The sequence below is a fragment of the Rhinopithecus roxellana genome, chromosome 20, assembly GCF_007565055.1.
Source record: "Rhinopithecus roxellana isolate Shanxi Qingling chromosome 20, ASM756505v1, whole genome shotgun sequence".
NCBI lineage: Eukaryota > Metazoa > Chordata > Mammalia > Primates > Cercopithecidae > Rhinopithecus > Rhinopithecus roxellana.
Window position 1 is genome coordinate 45,580,782 of NC_044568.1, and position 17,888 is coordinate 45,598,669.

Below are 17,888 nucleotides of genomic sequence, written 5' to 3' on the forward strand. Positions count from 1 at the left end.
CCCAAAGTGCTGGGATTATAGGCGTGAGCCACCATGCCTGGCCCCTGATGTTTTATGTTAAAAATGGTGTCAACTGGCTGGCTAAATCTAAATTGATGTTGCATTTTGGAAGTTTAATTTTTATCAAAATGGACTAATTTGTTGCACATACAGCATAAGACAGACACACTGCCCATTGCACGAAGAGGGTGCCAGCACATATATTGTATTTCAGTTGGCTGAAAGGCAGTGACTTTTAATGGATACGTATTTAAGAACATACCCCATGAATTTTGACATAGTGATATAGGAAATGCAATTCTGTTTAATATAGTTAGAAATTAGTTATTTTTACCTTTTAGCATTGGTATGAATGTATCTTTTAAAATAAGTGGGTTGTTTTAAAGGATGCAGCCCTAAAATTTGTGTTTAGTTTTGTTCCCAAATTATTTGACAGTTAAAGGGAGTCAATGCTTTCAAATTTTACTGTGGTTTTTTTTTTTTAGACAGAGTCTCATTCTGTCGCCCAGGCTGGAGTGCAGTGGCATAATCTCGGCTCACTGCAGCCTCTGCCTCCTGGGTTCCAGCGATTCTCCTGCCTCAGCCTCCTGGGTAGCTGGGATTACAGGCATGCACCACCACACCTGGCTAATTTTTCTATTTTTAGTAGAGATGGGATTTCGCCGTGTTGGCCGGGCTGGTCTTGAACTGCTGACCTCAGGTGATCCACCCACCTTGACCTCTGAAAGTGCTGGGATAACAATCGTGAGCCACCGTGCCCAGCCGAGATTTTACTTTTAAAAAAACTTTTCGATCAAAATTTTACTACTTCTGATTCATGAGGGTGGCATAATTAATAAAAATTCAAGAAGAAGATCAGTGACATCAAAGTCATTTGGAGCTTTCACTTTGCCTTCTGGAGTTAACATTCCAAAATGGAGGAGGAGTGAAGCCAGCCCAAATTAGCTTATTTGTACTTTTTTTTTGTTTTTGCTTTCGTTTTTTTAGTGTGGAAAGCAAGTTGAGAACAAAGTCCTCTTGGAATCTGAACTATACATTCTCAAACCCCAGTATAATTTTGAATGTAGAAGTCTTTTTTCTAACCTTGACTTTCTTTAGGGAAAACTTGTTATTGGACACAATATGCTCTTGGACGTCATGCACACAGTTCATCAGTTCTACTGCCCTCTGCCTGCGGTAAGTGACCTGTTGGTCTGTGTTAAATATTAGCAGGATGCTTTTTATGTGAAAAAATATTATGATGCTTTTAACTGAGAAACTGTCCTCTACTTAGGTGCCATTTCCTTGTGTGCATCATGTTCCCAGACAGAATCTCATGCACTCAGTTGCAGTTTTTTTTTCCTTGAGACGTACTTTCGCTCTGTTGCCCAGGCTGGAGTGCGGTGGCGCAGTCTTGGCTCACTGCAACCTCCACTTCTCGAGTTCAAGCGATTCTCCTTCCTCAGCCTCCTGAATAGCTGGGATTACAGGCACCCATCACCATGCCCAGCGAATTTTTGTATTTTTCGTAGAGAAGGGGTTTCACCATGTTGGCCAGGCTGGTCTCGTACTCCTGACCTCATAATCTGCCTGCCTTGGCCTCCCATAGCGCTGGGATTACAGGCGTGAGCCACTGCGCCTGGCCACAAGCTTTTTTATTAAGGGATCTTCAGTCACTGCCATTGCCAGAGGAAGATTAAACATTTGTTTCATCGTCTTAATGCCAGTAGTTTGCTCATTTAGTGCTGGGCAGGGATTCCCAGGCCACAGGTGTGGGCTGCTAGTTTGTTCCTGCTAAAATTAGACATAGCATGGCCATTGAAGGTAAGTGGTGGCAGCTGAAGTGGGTCCAGTCCTACAGAATTCTTTTTTTTTTTTTTTTTTTTTTTGAGACGGAGTCTCGCTGTGTCACCCAGGCTGGAGTGCAGTGGCCAGATCTCAGCTCACTGCAAGCTCTGCCTCCCGGGTTCACGCCATTCTCCTGCCTCAGCCTCCCGAGTAGCTGGGACTACAGGCGCCGCAACCTCGCCCGGCTAGTTTTTTGTATTTTTAGTAGAGACGGGGTTTCACCATGTTAGCCAGGATGGTCTCGATCTCCTGACCTTGTGATCCACCCGTCTCGGCCTCCCAAAGTGCTGGGATTACAGGCTTGAGCCACCGCGCCCGGCCTCCTACAGAATTCTTGATCGTCCCTCCTAGGCTGCTTCCCTTAGACTCTCTGCTGACCTCAGTAGTGCTTTTTTCAGTCTTTGAGCCAAGTTGCTTTGGTTGACCAAAGCACAAGCTGCTTTGGTTCCCCTACTGGCTCTCCCTCTTCTGCTCCATACGGTGTGCGTGGCCTTACGTTACTTGTCCCCTGCCACTCTCTGCTCTACTCTCTTTTATTTCCTCTTCATCTTTTTTTGTCTTTTAGTGATCTCACTGACTTTACAGCTTCAGCTGTAGACACCAACATCTTTATCCCCAGCTGTGGTCTCTTTTCAGATCCAGGTATACATTTCATGCTGGACTCCAGACATCCCTACCTGGATAGCCCCCAGACTAAGTGTTGTATTGAATTGACGTGGCTCAAATGAGATATTTCACTTGTCCTTCTTTTCTTTCTTACTGTCTCCAAACCACTTCTTTCTCCTCATCCCATTACTATAAGTGATTCCCAGTTACCAACCCTGTTTTTAGCATCAGTTTTGACTCTAGCTCTGTCCCCAGATCTGGTCATTTCCAACATCCTGACGATTTTATCTGCATGCCCTGTCTCACATCTGGTTTCTTTTCTTTTCTTTTCTTTTTTTTTTTTGAGATGGAGTCTCACTCTCTCACCAGACTGGAGTGCAGTGGTATGATCTCGGCTCACTGCAACATCTGTCTCCTGGGTTCAAGTGATTCTCCTACCTGAGCCTTCCGAGTAGCTGGGACTGCAGGCGCGTGCCACCACGCCCAGCTGTTTTTTTTGTATTTTTAGTAGCGATGGGGTTTCACCGTGTTGGCCATGATGATCCCAATCTCCTGACCTTGGCCGGGCGCGGTGACTCAAGCCTGTAATCCCAGCACTTTGGGAGGCCGAGACGGGTGGATCACGAGGTCAGGAGATCGAGACCATCCTGGCTAACACCATGAAACCCCGTCTCTACTAAAAAATACAAAAAACTAGCCGGGCGAGGTGGCGGGCGCCTGTAGTCCCGGCTACTCGGGAGGCTGAGGCAGGAGAATGGCGTGAACCCGGGAGGTGGAGCATGCAGTGAGCGGAGATCCGGCCACTGCACGCCAGCCTGGGCGACACAGCGAGACTCCGTCTCAAAAAAAAAAAAAAAAAAATCTCCTGACCTTGTGATCCACCCACCTCGGCCTCCCACAGTGCCGGGATTACAGTCGTGAGCCACTACGCCCAGCTGATTGTTTTTATTTTTGTTGCAGGCGTTCTCGTTTCTCACCTTGGAGTTTAGCAAATTCCAGGCAGCATTTCCTGTCCCCCTTCAACCTTCAGCCCATCCTTTAAAATAAAAGTTGGCAAATGTTTTCTATAAAGGGCCACATAGTAAAATATTTTCAGCTTTCCAGGCTGTGTAGTTTCTGTCACAACTCAGCTCTGCCATTGTAGCCCCCAAATGCCATAGAATATGTAAACAAATGGGCGTAGCTGTGTTGCAATAAAACTTTATTTAAGAAATAATTGGTGGGCTGTATTTGGCCTGTGGACCATAGTATGCCACTGGAGTAATCTTTTTCTTTTTTTTAAATAATTTTTTCCCCCATATCTTTTGTTTTTCTTTTTTAGAGACAGTGTCTCACTCTGTCACCAGGCTGGAGTGCAGTGGTGCGATGTCGCTCACTGCAACCTCCACCTCCCAGGTTCAAGTGATTCTCCTGCCTCAGCCTCCCGAGTAGCTGGGACTACAGGCGTGCACCACCACGCCCTGCTAATTTTTTTGTATTTTTAGTGGAGACAAGGTTTCACCATGTTGGCCAGGATGGTCTCGACCTCCTGGCCTCGTGATCCGCCTGCCTTGGCCTCCCAAAGTGCTGGGATTACAGGCATGAGCCACTGTGCACGGCCTTCCCCGTATCTTTTTAATGAAATAAAGACTAGGTCTTGCTCTGTTGCCCAGGCTGATCTCAAGGTGTTGGGCTCAAGTAGTCCTCCTGCCTCAGCCTCCCGAGTAGGTAGAACTACAGGCGTGCACTACCATGTCCAGCTAAAAGATTAATTTTTGTTACTTCTGGATTGGAAGGCACCTGCTTGAGAGTTCAGTCTCACGTATACATCTGCAAACCTTCAGTTACTTCACATTTCTTAGGTCCCATTGTTCCGTCAGCATTTTGATTACCCTCCTTTAAAAAAGTACAATACAGACCTGTCATGAGTGGGTCAGTTGCTCCCCTTGTATTTCTGAAAATTTAGGTTGTCTGTCACCTTCTAACACCTTTTAGGACTCAAAGACTTCATAGTTGTGGGTCTCAAAACAAGTGTGACAGGTGTGGAATTGCATTTCTTTTTTTTTTTTTGGAGACTGAGTCTCATTCTGTGGCCCAGGCTGGAGTGCAGTGGCGTGATCTCTGCTCACTGCAACCTCCACTTCCTGGATTTAAGTGACTCTCCTGCCTCAGCCTCCTGAGTAGCTGGGATTACAGATGCCTGCTACCATGCCAGGCTATTTTTTGTATGTTTAGTAGAGACAGGGTTTCACCATGTTGGCTTGGCTGGTCTCGAACTCCTCATCTCAGGTGATCCACCCGCCTCCGCCTCCCAAAGTTCTGGGATTACAGGTGTGAGCCACCGCGCCTGGTCCGGATTGACATTTCTTAAGTCTAATGAGCTAATGTTTATTTTGTCACCCACCACACTTCTGTTTTTTTTTTTTTTCTTTTCTCTTTTCTACTTTTTGTTTTGTTTTTTTTTTTTTTGAGATGGAGTCTCACTTGGTCACCTACGCTGGAGTGCAGTGGTGGGATCTTGGCCTCCTGGGTTTAAGTAATTCTCCTGACTTAGCCTCCTGAGAGTAGCTGGGATTACAGGCGCCCGCCACCATGCCTGGCTAATTTTTATGTTTTTAGTAGAGACACGGTTTCACCATGGTGGCCAGGCTGGTCTTGAGCTCCTGACCTCAGGATCTACCTGCCTCTGCCTCCCAAAGTGCTGGGATTACAGGTGTGAGCCACCGTGATTGGCCTGGATTTGCATTTCTTAAGTCTAATGAGCTAATGTTTATTTTATGTCACCCCACTTCTGTTTTTTTTCTTTTCTTTTTTCTTCTCTTTCATACCTTTTTTTTTGAGATGGAATCTTACTCTGTCACCTAGGCTGGAATGCAGTGGTGCAGTCTTGGCCCACTGCAACTTCCGTCTCCTAGGTTCAAGCGATTCTACTGCCTCAGCCTCCTGAGTAGCTAGAATAAACAGGCGCCTGCCACCATGCCCGGCTAATTTTTGTATTTGTAGTAGAGATGGGATTTCGCCATGTTGGCCAGGCTGGTCTCGAACTCCTGACTTAGGTGATCCACCTGCTTGGGCCTCCCAAAGTGCTGCGATTACAGGCATGAGACATTATGCCTAGCCATTTTTTTTTTTTTCTTTTCTGGAAGAGTGTCTCGCTCTGTCACCCAGGCTGGAGTGCAGTGGCACGATCATGGCTCACTGTAGCCTCAACTCCCCTGGCTCAAGTGATACTCCTACCTCAGCCTCTCGAGTAGCTGGGACCACAGGCACATGCCACCACGCCTGACTGTTTTGTAAGTTTTGTAGAGACATGATCTCACCATTTGCCCATGCTGGTCTCGAACTCCTGTGCTCAAGAGAGGTCGGCCCACCTCACTTTCCCGAAGTGCTAAGATTATAGATGTGAGCTACTGCACCTGGCCAGATCACCCACTTCTTATTGGCCAAATAGATCAAAGTAGCTGCTCTTCTCTTGACTGTTTGACCTTTATTATTTATTTATTTAGTTAGTTAGTTAGTTTTAAGACGGAGTCTTGCTCTGTGGCCCAGGGTGGAGTGCAGTGGCACGATATTGGCTCACTGCAACCTCTGCCTACAGATTCAAGCGATTCTCCTGCCTTAGCCTCCTAAGTAGCTGGGATTATAGGCACCTGCCACCATGCCCAGCTAATTTTTATATTTTCAGTAGAGACAGAGTTTCACCATGTTGGCCAGGCTGGTCTTGAACTCCTGACTTCAAGTGATCCACCAACCTTTTGGGAGGCTTTGGCCTCCCAAAACTCTGGGATTATAGGTGTGAGCCACCATGCCCAGCCTGTTCATTTATTTTTTGAGACAGAGTCTCACTCTTTCGCAAGGCTGGAGTGCAGTGGTGTGATTTTTTGGCTCACGGCAACCTCCGTCTCCCAGGTTCATGTGATTCTCATGTCTCAGTCTCCCGAGTAGCTGGGTAAGGTATATGCCACCACATCTGGCTAATTTTTGTATTTTTGTATTTTTTTTTAGTGGAGATGGGATTTCACCATGCTTGCCAGGCTGGTCTCAAACTTCTGGCCTCAAGTTATCCACCCTCTCGCGCTTCCAAAGTGCTGGGATTACAGGAATGAGCCACCATGCCCAGCCCTTTTTGATATTTAAAGCAATGAAGTTATCAGCAAGGCAAGAGAAAATGTATTTAATTCTGTGCTTCTAGGTGTTTTGAATACTGAGTAGAGCTTGGCACTAGAAGGCATTAAATATCGATTTAATGAATGAAGTATCTCCCGACTGCCAGCTTTGTAATCTTCTGATGTATGGCTCCGTTTCTGTCGTTGAACCTGCTGAAAATTCTAAATTAATCCCACACTCTTTGTTTTCTAGGCAGTTGACTGTTTTTCCCCCCCTGAATATCAGGCTTTCTGTGATCCAGCCCAACGTTTCTGTGGAGTCTAATCACTTGTTTGTTACTCTCCTTTTTCCAAGACTGATTTATTTGTTCCCTAAGAGGTGCTTTGTTTAATTTCTTCCGACTTGAATTTTCTCTTGTTGTTCTCAGTGTTTGTTGTTCACAACTTGCCCTTAACTCTCCGTGTGCAGCTTTTGCTTTTTGTTACCTGCTACCTTGCCTGAGAGGTGATCTTTCCTTTCTCTGAACTCCCATAGAACATTGTACCTCTCTATGTTACATAAATTTTGTCTTGTATTATACAACATAACCCCCTTCTAGGTGGTTAGCTCCTTGGACAAGGAGTGTAGCCATTTTGTTGTCTGTGTCTAAGTGCCTAAGGTAACACATTGCGTGTAAGCAGTTAATGAATGTTCAGTGGAACGAAAGTGGTCTTTAATTAAATTCTGGTAGAAAGAGCAAGTGATTTGTTGAAGAGTAGTAAGTGGGTTAGGATATGCAGTTTTATCCCTCACTTTATTACTAAGGCTACCTGGGTAAGTTACTTAACTTCTTTATGTTCTGGCATTGCCAGAGAGATAAAATGTTTTGTTCTGTTGTTTTTTTCCATCTGCCTTTAGAAGAAGTGATGAGAATAAATTAGAAAAGCCTAATAAATTAGAAGGCTGGGTGTGGTGGTGCCTACCTGCAGTGCCTGCTACTTGAGAGGCTGTTACAAGAGAATTGCTTGAGTCTGGGAGTTCAAGGCTAGTCTGGGCAACATAGTGAGACCGTGACTCAATGAAAAGGTAGAACTTTCACATGCACTGGTATCAAAATTTGCTTTTAAAAGGACACTAAAGAATCCACATTTTGGAGTTGCCTTTTAGGGGAGAGTGTTTTCTTATGAACCATCTTGATACTTGAGCATGACCTTTCAGAAGACGCTGGTCTAGAACTGTGCTATATGTTGGCCCTGGAGGTAGCTGTAATTCTCCTTGTTCCTTGCTTGTAAAGCTTTCTAGTGGTATTGAGAGATTACAAACATCATTATTACATTTTTTTGACTTTGCATTCAAACTGCCTGTTCATACTTTGCCCATTAATTTAACTATAGCCATTGAAGCTTTTCAATGGTAAATATATCAAGCTAGCTAAATACAGTCTGTATTTACAGGCTTGAAAAAGCTAATTGGAAACAGCAGTTTCCTATGAGGCATGAATAACATTGAAGAGAAGTGTAGTTTACAAAGGGTCAGGAGTATGACTACTCAGTCTAGCATGGCAATTATGTATGTAAATGAGTTAATTCAAAATTAGAGGACTCTCATTTCAGCTCTACACTTCCTGATCAAAATAAACTTGAGAAATGAATTGTCTAATCTAGGCACTTGCTATTAGTGCCTCTTGAGCAATTTTCTGCAGTTGAAACAGTAATCATATGTGTATTGAAAGGCCTGTGTTTCTAAGGCCATTTTTACTAACATTTCAAAGGTGATCTCAGGAGAGGTCTAAGCTGGTTTATAGTATACCCATTTCCTGTACAAACCATTTAATTTTAATGACTCTGCTTGTCTCACTGTTATGATAAATTTGTGCAGTAGATCACAGCCTGTTAGCTATTACTGGAAGTTTTCTGAATTTATTATAGACCTCTCAAATACGTAGTTTTTAACATTTTATTGGACCCCCCCCACCCCTTCCCAATTTCAACTATTAAATGCTTAAATTTGCTGTTTTGGTTATGCAGAAGTTAGTTATCAGGTTATATGGTTCCCAATGAGTGAGGAAATTGGGAAGATTTTTTTTTTTTCAGTACTTGTTGACTAGAAACGGGTTCTGTAGTTCAGCTTAAGGAGGACACCTTCAGAGTCTCTTCGGGGAGCAGCTCGATGTTGTCGGTGTACCAAGAGGCCCACCAGAGGAGGCTAACGAAGATGATGGCGGCGCCCAGGTAGACCAGCATGTCGTAGAAGTCCAGGTCCACAAAGACACCAGTGAATAGCACCGCCACGCCCACCATGCCGAAGACGACGCCCAGCCAGAAGAAATGCTGGCAGCGGCCGAGGCTCTACCGCTTCCCGGTCGTATTGACCATCCTTACTGAAAGCTCCATGATGCTCCCACCATCGCCGCCACAAGGTCCAAAGAGCCACGAGGCAGGCGGCGCCGCTACAGGCTGACTGCAGCCTCTGGGTCCCCATGGCAACGCCGTGGGGGTGCTTACCTCAGTGAGGGGCGGGACCAGAGGACGGGAAAATTGGGCTGCCTGTGACGCTCCCGGCAGGCGCTCATGCGCAATGCGCCCCGTTGCCCGCGGCCGGTTTCTGCGCCTGCACAATGATCACTGTGGTGCGTCCCTGGAGTGTCAGCCCCTTTGTGGTCAGCTTGGGACGCTCAGGCTCTGGGTGGGAGAAGACGGATTCTCAGGAAGGTATCCACGTTCCTCTCTCCACACCCCGGGTGTCTGAGCGAGGGCGAGATACTGGAGATTTCTGGCTGGGTTGTGCCGCAGCCTCCAAAACCTGAGCAACCGACATCTCAGGAACCTTCAGGACACTTGAAGACTGGCTCAGGGAACTCTCCTGCACTACAGAGGTGGTGGGGATGGCCTGTTGCATTTGAAGTAGGGCCTCCAAGTCCTTGATAGCCTGAGAGGCCTGTGGATCCACAATAGTAAAGGACTGAGAAAGATACAGGCTGCCCCATATGGACCTGGGTGGCCAGTGACTGGGTTCCAGAAACCAAACCAGGTGGTGGAGACTGAGTTTGAGAGGCCGAGGAAGATTCTGGGGCTGGCCCTGCGAGGCCACAGGCATCAGGGCCTGGCTCAGAGAGACGGCAGGGACCTGGAGGTGGTTCTCAGAGGCCATGGGGACAGCAAGTTGGCTCTTAAAAGCCAAAGAAACTACAGGCTGGCTCTTAGAAGTAAAAATGGCTACAGGGTGTCTAGCAGAGATGGAGGGGGCTACAATCAGGCCCTTAGTGGCGTAGAGAGGGGAAGGCACAGGCTGGTGCAGAGGCAACACAGGATGCACCGGATGGGTGGCAGGCGGTTGATCCATCGACGGCGGCTGGGCATCCGGGTCTGGGGAGCCAACGGTCTCCGAATTTTTGTCATCTTCAGGCTCGGGACCCAGATCCTCTTTGCCAGAGTCTTGAGAGGCGTTGCTCTCCTTGACCCCTTCCTCTCCATCTTTGTCCTTGCTTTTCCTTCCCAGCCGTTCTTCTACGTGGGCCGAGGCAGGCACGGTCAGGGAAGCTTCTCTTTGAAGGGTCCTCCTATGACGCCGCCACTGCATCAGCGGCCCCTGACCTTTGCTCTTAATCCCAGGTGGACCAGCAGGAATGTCTGGCCCCATCTTGCCAGTGGGAGAGAAACCTCTACCTGACTGGCTAGTCTGATGCAGAGGAAGCCAGAGCACAGGCAACAAGGGCCTTGAGCTAAAGACAGTGCAGCCATCTCCACGTCCTGCTTTGTGCTGGGCAAGGCAGTGAATGTGTTGAACCAGGCCCTCCCTCGTGTGCCTCTCCTGGACAACAAGCTCACTTGCCTGTTGCCGGTCAGGCCCACCCGTGCCAAGGCAAATAGGCTGGAGAAGGATGTTCTCAAGCATGCCCAAGGTGGGTTGTGGGGAAGAGCAGTTGAGGCACAGGCAGGCTGGACTTGTTTATTTATTTATTGAGACGGATTATAGGAACGTGCTGTCATAACTTATTTTATTTTTAATTAATTATTACTAGTTTTGAAACTGAATCTCGCTCTGTCACCCAGCCTGGAGTGCAGTGGCACAGTCTCAGCTCACTGCAACCTCCCTCTCCAGAGTTCAAGGGTTGAGGTCACATAGGACACCCGAGTGAAGTAGGTGAAGTCCCAGAGGACACTGCAGTGGTAGAGGTGTCTGTGGTCTCAGAAAATCATCAGAGAAGGTGGTTAGAGGTACCAGAGTACGCTCGAGTAAAATAGGAGGTTGAGATGCCAGGGGACACGCGAGTGGTGGAGCTGGAGAAGATGGTAGAGGTACCAGAAGACACTCGAGGGAAGGTGTCTTTGATCTTAGAAAATCAACTGGGAGATCCGTGTTTCCACCAAGATGGTGGCGCTGGGCTCGGGGTGACTAGAGGAGACGACAGGGCCATTTCCCTTCGCCAGGACCCGACACACCACCCTTCGCTCGCGCACCCCTCTGCCATCAAGCTATCTGCCAGCCTGGGCGCCCGCTGTCCGCTGCCGAATTTCTGCGCCTGCGCAATGATCACTGTGGTGCGTCCCTGGAGTGTCAGCCCCTTTGTGGTCAGCTTGGGACGCTCAGGCTCTGGGTGGGAGAAGACGGATTCTCGGGAAGGTATCCACGTTCCTCTCTCCACACCCCGGCTGTCTGAGCGAGGGCGAGATTCTGGAGATTTCTGGCTGGGTTGTGCCGCAGCCTCCAAAACCTGAGCAACCGACATCTCAGGAACCTTCAGGACACTTGAAGACTGGCTCAGGGAACTCTCCTGCACTACAGAGGTGCTGGGGATGGCCTGTTGCATTTGAAGTAGGGCCTCCAAGTCCTTGATAGCCTGAGAGGCCTGTGGATCCACAGTAGTAAAGGACTGAGAAAGATACAGGCTGCCCCATATGGACCTGGGTGGCCAGTGACTGGGTTCCAGAAACCAAACCAGGTGGTGGAGACTGAGTTTGAGAGGCTGAGGAAGATTCTGGGGCTGGCCCTGCGAGGGCACAGGCATCAGGGCCTGGCTCAGAGAGACAGCAGGGACCTGGAGGGGGTTCTCAGAGGCCATGGGGACAGCAAGTTGGCTCTTAAAAGCCAAAGAAACTACAGGCTGGCTCTTAGAAGTAAAAATGGCTACAGGGGTGTCTAGCAGAGATGGAGGGGGCTACAATCAGGCCCTTAGTGGCGTAGAGAGGGGAAGGCACAGGCTGGTGCAGAGGGCAACACAGGATGCACCGGATGGGTGGCAGGCGGTTGATCCATCGACGGCGGCTGGGCATCCGGGTCTGGGGAGCCAACGGTCTCCGAATTTTTGTCATCTTCAGGCTCGGGACCCAGATCCTCTTTGCCAGAGTCTTGAGAGGCGTTGCTCTCCTTGACCCCTTCCTCTCCATCTTTGTCCTTGCTTTTCCTTCCCAGCCGTTCTTCTACGTGGGCCGAGGCAGGCACGGTCAGGGAAGCTTCTCTTTGAAGGGTCCTCCTATGACGCCGCCACTGCATCAGCGGCCCCGACCTTTGCTCTTAATCCCAGGTGGACCAGCAGGAATGTCTGGCCCCATCTTGCCAGTGGGAGAGAAACCTCTACCTGACTGGCTAGTCTGATGCAGAGGAAGCCAGAGCACAGGCAACAAGGGCCTTGAGCTAAAGACAGTGCAGCCATCTCCACGTCCTGCTTTGTGCTGGGCAAGGCAGTGAATGTGTTGAACCAGGCCCTCCCTCGTGTGCCTCTCCTGGACAACAAGCTCACTTGCCTGTTGCCAGTCAGGCCCACCCGTGCCAAGGCAAATTGGCTGGAGAAGGATGTTCTCAAGCATGCCCAAGGTGGGTTGTGGGGAAGAGCAGTTGAGGCACAGGCAGGCTGGACTTGTTTATTTATTTATTGAGACGGATTATAGGAACGTGCTGTCATAACTTATTTTATTTTTAATTAATTATTACTAGTTTTGAAACTGAATCTCGCTCTGTCACCCAGCCTGGAGTGCAGTGGCACAGTCTCAGCTCACTGCAACCTCCCTCTCCAGAGTTCAAGGGTTGAGGTCGCATAGGACACCCGAGTGAAGTAGGTGAAGTCCCAGAGGACACTGCAGTGGTAGAGGTGTCTGTGGTCTCAGAAAATCATCAGAGAAGGTGGTTAGAGGTACCAGAGTACGCTCGAGTAAAATAGGAGGTTGAGATGCCAGGGGACACGCGAGTGGTGGAGCTGGAGAAGATGGTAGAGGTACCAGAAGACACTCGAGGGAAGGTGTCTTTGATCTTAGAAAATCAACTGGGAGATCCGTGTTTCCACCAAGATGGTGGCGCTGGGCTCGGGTGACTAGAGGAGACGACAGGGCCATTTCCCTTCGCCAGGACCCGACACACCACCCTTCGCTCGCGCACCCCTCTGCCATCAAGCTATCTGCCAGCCTGGGCGCCCGCTGTCCGCTGCCGATTTCTGCGCCTGCGCAGTGATCACTGTGGTGCGTCCCTGGAGTGTCAGCCCCTTTGTGGTCAGCTTGGGACGCTCAGGCTCTGGGTGGGAGAAGACGGATTCTCGGGAAGGTATCCACGTTCCTCTCTCCACACCCCGGGTGTCTGAGTGAGGGCGAGATTCTGGAGATTTCTGGCTGGGTTGTGCCGCAGCCTCCAAAACCTGAGCAACCGACATCTCAGGAACCTTCAGGACACTTGAAGACTGGCTCAGGGAACTCTCCTGCACTACAGAGGTGCTGGGGATGGCCTGTTGCATTTGAAGTAGGGCCTCCAAGTCCTTGATAGCCTGAGAGGCCTGTGGATCCACAATAGTAAAGGACTGAGAAAGATACAGGCTGCCCCATATGGACCTGGGTGGCCAGTGACTGGGTTCCAGAAACCAAACCAGGTGGTGGAGACTGAGTTTGAGAGGCCGAGGAAGATTCTGGGGCTGGCCCTGCGAGGCCACAGGCATCAGGGCCTGGCTCAGAGAGACGGCAGGGACCTGGAGGTGGTTCTCAGAGGCCATGGGGACAGCAAGTTGGCTCTTAAAAGCCAAAGAAACTACAGGCTGGCTCTTAGAAGTAAAAATGGCTACAGGGTGTCTAGCAGAGATGGAGGGGGCTACAATCAGGCCCTTAGTGGCGTAGAGAGGGGAAGGCACAGGCTGGTGCAGAGGCAACACAGGATGCACCGGATGGGTGGCAGGCGGTTGATCCATCGACGGCGGCTGGGCATCCGGGTCTGGGGAGCCAACGGTCTCCGAATTTTTGTCATCTTCAGGCTCGGGACCCAGATCCTCTTTGCCAGAGTCTTGAGAGGCGTTGCTCTCCTTGACCCCTTCCTCTCCATCTTTGTCCTTGCTTTTCCTTCCCAGCCGTTCTTCTACGTGGGCCGAGGCAGGCACGGTCAGGGAAGCTTCTCTTTGAAGGGTCCTCCTATGACGCCGCCACTGCATCAGCGGCCCTGACCTTTGCTCTTAATCCCAGGTGGACCAGCAGGAATGTCTGGCCCCATCTTGCCAGTGGGAGAGAAACCTCTACCTGACTGGCTAGTCTGATGCAGAGGAAGCCAGAGCACAGGCAACAAGGGCCTTGAGCTAAAGACAGTGCAGCCATCTCCACGTCCTGCTTTGTGCTGGGCAAGGCAGTGAATGTGTTGAACCAGGCCCTCCCTCGTGTGCCTCTCCTGGACAACAAGCTCACTTGCCTGTTGCCGGTCAGGCCCACCCGTGCCAAGGCAAATTGGCTGGAGAAGGATGTTCTCAAGCATGCCCAAGGTGGGTTGTGGGGAAGAGCAGTTGAGGCACAGGCAGGCTGGACTTGTTTATTTATTTATTGAGACGGATTATAGGAACGTGCTGTCATAACTTATTTTATTTTTAATTAATTATTACTAGTTTTGAAACTGAATCTCGCTCTGTCACCCAGCCTGGAGTGCAGTGGCACAGTCTCAGCTCACTGCAACCTCCCTCTCCAGAGTTCAAGGGTTGAGGTCGCATAGGACACCCGAGTGAAGTAGGTGAAGTCCCAGAGGACACTGCAGTGGTAGAGGTGTCTGTGGTCTCAGAAAATCATCAGAGAAGGTGGTTAGAGGTACCAGAGTACGCTCGAGTAAAATAGGAGGTTGAGATGCCAGGGGACACGCGAGTGGTGGAGCTGGAGAAGATGGTAGAGGTACCAGAAGACACTCGAGGGAAGGTGTCTTTGATCTTAGAAAATCAACTGGGAGATCCGTGTTTCCACCAAGATGGTGGCGCTGGGCTCGGGGTGACTAGAGGAGACGACAGGGCCATTTCCCTTCGCCAGGACCCGACACACCACCCTTCGCTCGCGCACCCCTCTGCCATCAAGCTATCTGCCAGCCTGGGCGCCCGCTGTCCGCTGCCGATTTCTGCGCCTGCGCAATGATCACTGTGGTGCGTCCCTGGAGTGTCAGCCCCTTTGTGGTCAGCTTGGGACGCTCAGGCTCTGGGTGGGAGAAGACGGATTCTCGGGAAGGTATCCACGTTCCTCTCTCCACACCCCGGCTGTCTGAGCTGAGGGCGAGATTCTGGAGATTTCTGGCTGGGTTGTGCCGCAGCCTCCAAAACCTGAGCAACCGACATCTCAGGAACCTTCAGGACACTTGAAGACTGGCTCAGGGAACTCTCCTGCACTACAGAGGTGCTGGGGATGGCCTGTTGCATTTGAAGTAGGGCCTCCAAGTCCTTGATAGCCTGAGAGGCCTGTGGATCCACAATAGTAAAGGACTGAGAAAGATACAGGCTGCCCCATATGGACCTGGGTGGCCAGTGACTGGGTTCCAGAAACCAAACCAGGTGGTGGAGACTGAGTTTGAGAGGCCGAGGAAGATTCTGGGGCTGGCCCTGCGAGGCCACAGGCATCAGGGCCTGGCTCAGAGAGACGGCAGGGACCTGGAGGTGGTTCTCAGAGGCCATGGGGACAGCAAGTTGGCTCTTAAAAGCCAAAGAAACTACAGGCTGGCTCTTAGAAGTAAAAATGGCTACAGGGTGTCTAGCAGAGATGGAGGGGGCTACAATCAGGCCCTTAGTGGCGTAGAGAGGGGAAGGCACAGGCTGGTGCAGAGGCAACACGGGATGCACCGGATGGGTGGCAGGCGGTTGATCCATCGACGGCGGCTGGGCATCCGGGTCTGGGGAGCCAACGGTCTCCGAATTTTTGTCATCTTCAGGCTCGGGACCCAGATCCTCTTTGCCAGAGTCTTGAGAGGCGTTGCTCTCCTTGACCCCTTCCTCTCCATCTTTGTCCTTGCTTTTCCTTCCCAGCCGTTCTTCTCCGTGGGCCGAGGCAGGCACGGTCAGGGAAGCTTCTCTTTGAAGGGTCCTCCTATGACGCCGCCACTGCATCAGCGGCCCTGACCTTTGCTCTTAATCCCAGGTGGACCAGCAGGAATGTCTGGCCCCATCTTGCCAGTGGGAGAGAAACCTCTACCTGACTGGCTAGTCTGATGCAGAGGAAGCCAGAGCACAGGCAACAAGGGCCTTGAGCTAAAGACAGTGGCAGCCATCTCCACGTCCTGCTTTGTGCTGGGCAAGGCAGTGAATGTGTTGAACCAGGCCCTCCCTCGTGTGCCTCTCCTGGACAACAAGCTCACTTGCCTGTTGCCGTTCAGGCCCACCCGTGCCAAGGCAAATAGGCTGGAGAAGGATGTTCTCAAGCATGCCCAAGGTGGGTTGTGGGGAAGAGCAGTTGAGGCACCGGCAGGCTGGACTTGTTTATTTATTTATTGAGACGGATTATAGGAACGTGCTGTCATAACTTATTTTATTTTTTAATTAATTATTACTAGTTTTGAAACTGAATCTCGCTCTGTCACCCAGCCTGGAGTGCAGTGGCACAGTCTCAGCTCACTGCAACCTCCCTCTCCTGAGTTCAAGGGTTGAGGTCACATAGGACACCAGAGTGAAGTAGGTGAAGTCCCAGAGGACACTGCAGTGGTAGAGGTGTCTGTGGTCTCAGAAAATCATCAGAGAAGGTGGTTAGAGGTACCAGAGTACGCTCGAAGTAAAATAGGAGGTTGAGATGCAGGGGACACGCGAGTGGTGGAGCTGGAGAAGATGGTAGAGGTACCAGAAGACACTCGAGGGAAGGTTGTCTTTGATCTTAGAAAATCACTGGGAGATCCGTGTTTCCACCAAGATGGTGGTGCTGGGCTCGGGGTGGACTAGAGGAGACGGACAGGGCCATTTCCCTTCGCCAGGACCCGACACACCACCCTTCGCTCGCGCACCCCTCTGCCATCAAGCTATCTGCCAGCCTGGGCGCCCGCTGTCCGCTGCCGAATTTCTGCGCCTGCGCAATGATCACTGTGGTGCGTCCCTGGAGTGTCAGCCCCTTTGTGGTCAGCTTGGGACGCTCAGGCTCTGGGTGGGAGAAGACGGATTCTCGGGAAGGTATCCACGTTCCTCTCTCCACACCCCGGCTGCTTGAGCGAGGGCGAGATTCTGGAGATTTTCTGGCTGGGTTGTGCCGCAGCCTCCAAAACCTGAGCAACCGACATCTCAGGAACCTTCAGGACACTTGAAGACTGGCTCAGGGAACTCTCCTGCACTACAGAGGTGGCTGGGGATGGCCTGTTGCATTTGAAGTAGGGCCTCCAAGTCCTTGATAGCCTGAGAGGCCTGTGGATCCACAGTAGTAAAGGACTGAGAAAGATACAGGCTGCCCCATATGGACCTGGGTGGCCAGTGACTGGGTTCCAGAAACCAAACCAGGTGGTGGAGACTGAGTTTGAGAGGCCAGAGGAAGATTCTGGGGCTGGCCCTGCGAGGCCACAGGCATCAGGGCCTGGCTCAGAGAGACAGCAGGGACCTGGAGGTGGTTCTCAGAGGCCATGGGGACAGCAAGTTGGCTCTTAAAAGCCAAAGAAACTACAGGCTGGCTCTTAGAAGTAAAAATGGCTACAGGGTGTCTAGCAGAGATGGAGGGGGACTACAATCAGGCCCTTAGTGGCGTAGAGAGGGGAAGGCACAGGCTGGTGCAGAGGCAACACAGGATGCACACGGATGGGTGGCAGGCGGTTGATCCGTCGACGGCGGCTGGGCATTCGGGTCTGGGGATCCACCCGGCTGTCTGAGCGAGGGCGAGATTACTGCGACCCTTCTTTAGTAAGCGTCCTTCTCACAACTAGGGCGTGTAGGCTTGGCCGCAGTTGCAGGCAGCTTACTGAAGGAGTTGATAGTTTTCGCTTTGTTTTCCTGGAGAAATGGCAAATTCGGTTCTGATGTCAGGTCTTGATTCTGGTCATGTTGCCCTCCTGAAGATTATTACATACTTCTGGTAGTTAATAGTTGACATAGAGGGGAATGTCTTCAGCTCCTTCCCTTTGTTGTTTCACTTTTTTTTTTTTTTTACCTGTTTGTCAAGAACCTTAGCACTAAAAAGCCGGGCTGTTGCTTTTCCCACTACTCCCCAACTGTGAAA

At 50.3% G+C, this 17,888-nt stretch overlaps 1 protein-coding gene across 1 annotated transcript in view; it reads left to right on the forward strand.

Annotated features, from left to right (window-relative positions):
- LOC104670120 (poly(A)-specific ribonuclease PARN-like) overlaps window positions 1-10,167 on the forward strand; it is a 32,489-nt gene extending 22,322 nt beyond the window's left edge. Inside the window, exons 8-9 of the mRNA XM_030924447.1 lie at window positions 1,099-1,176; window positions 9,997-10,167. Coding sequence (XP_030780307.1) covers window positions 1,099-1,176; window positions 9,997-10,167 — 249 coding nt within the window. The remainder of the gene's footprint in view (window positions 1-1,098; window positions 1,177-9,996) is intronic.
- The last annotated feature ends 7,721 nt before the right edge of the window (window positions 10,168-17,888 follow it).